Below are 4,369 nucleotides of genomic sequence, written 5' to 3' on the forward strand. Positions count from 1 at the left end.
GAGATCCACCTCTTTTCTCTCCTGCAGGTCTTTGCCAATGGCCTTTTGGAATGGAGATGCCCAGTGGGGGGAATTTTTGGCTTCCCCATTGGCGCCATCCAGCACACAGTCCAGCTGGCAGGCCAGAAGGTGAGGACCTGAACGGAACGGGGAGTTTGGTGCCGGCAGAGGCTCGCACCGGCTTCGCCTGGGTCCAAAGAAAGCGATCGCGGCCCTTCCAACCGGCTCCGGGACAAAGCCCCACCACCACAGACGAGCCTCGTCTGCCAGGCAGCTCTGCAGAGTGTGAGGCAGCGGTGCCCACACCCTGCGCCCTGCCCGGAGAAGTGGGGCTGGCTGCGGAGGCCCCGAGCCCACCGCTAACGGGGGCTGCTCTGCTCTTTCCAGAACTGCTTTGTCTGTGGCGAGAGGGGAGCTGCCATCAGCTGCGCGCAGACAGGCTGCGAGCGCAGCTTCCATCTGCCCTGCGCCGAGGACGGGGAATGCGTCACGCAGCACTTTGGGCAGCACAGGTGAGGGCTGTCAGCAGCAGCCAAGCTGCCGTCCCTCCCTGTTCCTCCCAGGGAGGAACCCGCAGCGACACCTGCGGCATCCTGCCGGAGCCAGAGCCCAGGCCTGGCGCTCTCTCCTGGTCCTCTGCCCTCCTCACAGCACTTCTCACCATGCCCACCCCTTCTGTCCTCCCGCCCAGGTCCTTCTGCTGGGAGCATCGCCCTCGGCAGGCAGCGGAGGCAGCTCCATCGCAGAACACCATCTGCGTCATCTGCCTGGAGCCCGTGGGGGACAGCACGTCCTACCACACCATGGTGTGCCCGGTGTGCAAACAGGCCTGGTTCCACCGGGGCTGCATCAGGGTAGGAGTCCTCTCCCCGCCCCGTGGGCACGGCCGGTGCTCAGCAGCAGCCAGCCCCGCTCACGCTCACGCTTGTGCTTCTCCTGCAGAAACATGCCCTGCACGCTGCCACCATGCGCTTCTTCTGCCCCGTCTGCGGAGGAAAACGGCGCTTCCGATCCCCAATGACCACGCTGGGGATCCAAATCCCAGTCAGGTTGGTGTCCTTCTGCTCGGCTCCGCAGACACTCAGGCACAGGTGCTGTGCCTGCCCAGGAACTGCCCCGGCAGGCCCAGTCCCTTGCCGTCCTGCAAGCGTTGGTCTCAGCTTCCCGGAGGAGCTGGGAATGAGCTCAAGGGGGACGAGCAGGGATGCTCTGGATCTGCCTCACGCCTGGGGCACTGGGGACTCATCACATTCTCTCTCTTCTCTGACAGACGACCATCTTGGTGGGACGACGCAGCATACCAGCCGCTGCGAGAAAGCCACAGGCGCTGCGATGCCAGCGCATGCATTTACTTAGGAGGAAGGGAGAGGGCACAGGAAAAGGGGTGAGTGACCTCCGCAGTCCTCCGGGGCTCTGCGTGGGATCTCAGCCTCACCACAGGCTTGGAGGTGTCCTTGGAGCAAGGACTGTGCTCCCTGGCCCTGGCTTGCTTTGTCCTCACAGCCACAACCCGTTTGCTTCCCCAGGCTCTGGCAGCTGTTCATCTGCAGCTCCTGTGGCTCAGAAGGCACGCACTGGTGCTGCTCCTTCTGGGCCATCGGCAGAAATGGCTGGGAGTGCGACACCTGCGCTGGCAGGGGCACCGGTAAGAGGCAAAGAGCCGCGTGCCGCGGGACTGAGGCCAGGCAAGGCCTGGCAGCGCGTGCTCAGGGTGGCCTCGCCACAGTCTCTCTGCCCCATGAGGTGTGGCAGCCTGCCCTGCCCTGGGGCTGCATGTTCATTCTGCTGAGCTTCCTGTCTCTCCTTACAGCACCCCGCACCAACTCCGAGCATGCCAGCCCCAGCACTTCCAGCCAGGAGGTACCGGTGCCTTCCCCCCATCAGGCAGCGTCCAGCCCATCCTGCAACTCCCAGCTGCCTGAGCTCAGCGTCCAGCCCAGAGTGCCGCAGGCTGAGCAGTCTGGCACCCGCTCACATCTATCTGAGGAGCGGGGCACATCTCAGCAGCACCAAGGACGCGGTGGGAGAAGGCGGGCACCAGCTGCAGGCGCTGAGACCTCCTCCCAGAGCCCCACCAGACGGGGGACCACGCGGTCCTCCAGAACCTCCCAGGCACCTGCAGCCACAGAGCGTCCCAGGCAGCGGGAGACCGGCCGCACAAGAAGCCGCTCCCCGTTGCAAGGCCGGGCCTCGGGCTCCCAGAGTCGCCCCCGAAGACAACGCGGTGGGAGCCGTACGACAGCCCGAGGTGCTCAGACCAGCACCCGCACCTCGGCCAGACCAGCACCATCAAGGTCCTCAAGGGCTTCCCCTCTGCCTGCACGCAGGAGACAATCCAGGCAACGAGGGCGGGCCCGCACTCGAAGCCGATCCCCAGTGGGGCGTCGCGCTTCGACTTCCCGCAGCCGGCCCCGACGAGGCCGTGGGAGCCGGTCCAGGCAGCGGGGACCAGCCCGGGCACGAAGCCGCTCCCGGGCAAACCATCCCAGAAGACGGCCCCACAGCCAGTCCCGAAGACGGCGCTGATGCAGCCGTGTCCCATCCCCACGTGATGGCTGTGGTCCCAAGCGGCAAAGAAAATCAACCTTGCAGAGAGTCCACACATACTGCCTTCATCCTTCGGTGGACCAGCCCGGGCACAAAGCCGCTCCCGGGTCCAGCAACAGAGAAGACACCCCCACAACCAGTCCCAAAGACAGCGCCGAAACACCCATGTCCCATCCCCGCGTGACGGTTGTGATTCCATCTTTCAAAAAAAAATACACCTTTAACATCCTCCCCACATGTTGGCTTCATTCTTCTCTGCCTGTCCTGCGGTAGGCAGTGCTAGGAGCTGAGACCACGGGGTCGTCTTCTCCCCAGCACCTTCCCAGATGGTTGTTGTGGAGTTATCTTTAGATCTACCTGTGTCCATGAAGGGGCACAGCATGCCCACAGCCCCAACGGCCTGGAAAAAAAGGGGTGGGGACAAAGGGGTGTCAACGTTTTACAGGCCAGTCCAGCCCCTTTCCGTGACTAATGGGAAAGGGGGACCCACAGATCCACGTCCTCCCGGGAAAGAGGAAACGGCAGAAGGGGGAAGGGAAGGGAGATGGGAGATAGGCCTATCAACAAAACAGCAGCAGTGATGTGAGGACGAAAGACAATTTTCTAAACACGGTATCGGAATGCAAGATAACACAATCGAATACTTCACATAATCCATGACTGCTGAGGTTAGCTGCTTCAGAGCCGTCCCGGACAGAACGGCAGTGACTGATTGCAAGGCACAGGGACGTTTCGGTCAGTTCATTACCACAGGAACCCCAAGCCAACAGAGCAGCCCAACAGTTCTTGTGAGAGCAGCTGATGTGGCGTTGGAATTGCCAGGGCAGTGGAACTGAGTCCACGCCCCTTGCCTTAGGAAAAGCTTATGGGAGGGTCCCAATGCATCGCTGCCCAACAGGTGCAGTGAGGAGAAGGCAGCATGTGTGCTGCACCCACAGCATACTGCAGCAGTGGGTGTGGTAGCTTGTGCACAACAAGTGCGCAGAAGTACTCTCCCTCCTCGCTCCGGAGACCAGCTTATCTACTGGCAGTCTCCGAGACCACAGATTTACCATGTTCTCCTCCAGGCAATGAGCTTGCCCCGCAAAGACTCTATCCTGACCCAGAATCCGCGAGAGGGAGAGAGACCGGTGCCCTACCAGGAGCTCCACCTTTCTTGCTCTGGGCTAGAAGTCCTCTGCGGAATGCCACTCCTCCCCTCCCCCCTGAGAACCAAAATGCCCAAAAATGCAGTCCACAGAACCAGAACTCTCGAACTCCCACTGCTTTCCATGATGTTATGATGTGGAATACCAACAAGAAAAATCACAAAACCACAACAAGAGCTTATGGGTGAAAATCAGGGATCGGTCCAGTAAAGGGCGTCTAGTGGTTGGAGTCTGCTACAGGCCACCTGATTGAGGGGAGCCTGTTGACGAGGCCCTCTTGCTTCAGCTGCAGGAAGTGTTGCGCTCGCGGGCTCCTGTCCTGACGGGGGATTTCAACCACCCGGATATCTGCTGGGATAGCAGCACGGCGGGTGGCAGACAAGCCAGGAGATTCCTGGAGTCTGCTGAGGATTACTTCCTCGTCCACGTACTAGGCAGACCGACGCGAGGTGAAGCCCTGCTGGACGTGGAGCTCACCGGTGCAGAGGTGAGCGTTAGAGAAGGTAAGATTGGAGGCAGCCTGAGCTGTCGTGACCAGGCCCTGGTGGAGTTTGTGATCTGGAGGAATGCAGGCTTGGCAAAAAGCAGAGTCAGCAACCTGCACTTCAGGAGAGCATACTTCCAGCTGCTCAAGGAACTGCTGGGTGCGATCTCCTGGCAAACTGTCCTTAAGG

At 61.2% G+C, this 4,369-nt stretch overlaps 1 protein-coding gene across 1 annotated transcript; it reads left to right on the plus strand.

Moving 5' to 3' along the window:
* Window positions 1–1,527: 1,527 nt before the first annotated feature.
* LOC109364077 (translation initiation factor IF-2-like) lies at window positions 1,528–3,061 on the plus strand. The gene is made up of 2 exons (XM_019610642.1): window positions 1,528–1,645; window positions 1,811–3,061. Exons 1-2 carry the CDS (start codon window positions 1,607–1,609, stop codon window positions 2,729–2,731), a joined length of 960 nt encoding a protein of 319 aa, XP_019466187.1. The 5' UTR covers window positions 1,528–1,606; the 3' UTR covers window positions 2,732–3,061.
* The last annotated feature ends 1,308 nt before the right edge of the window (window positions 3,062–4,369 follow it).

This window comes from Meleagris gallopavo, chromosome Z, assembly GCF_000146605.3.
Source record: "Meleagris gallopavo isolate NT-WF06-2002-E0010 breed Aviagen turkey brand Nicholas breeding stock chromosome Z, Turkey_5.1, whole genome shotgun sequence".
Classification (NCBI taxonomy): domain Eukaryota; kingdom Metazoa; phylum Chordata; class Aves; order Galliformes; family Phasianidae; genus Meleagris; species Meleagris gallopavo.

What these genes read in the sequence shown, in the direction of transcription:
- LOC109364077 (XM_019610642.1), top strand. Translation starts at nt 1,607, where the DNA reads ATGGCTGGGAGTGCGACACCTGCGCTGGCAGGGGCACCG. An exon ending in CTGCGCTGGCAGGGGCACCG is followed by an intron (nt 1,646 to 1,810) that starts GTAAGAGGCAAA and finishes CTCTCCTTACAG; the next exon opens with CACCCCGCACCAACTCCGAG.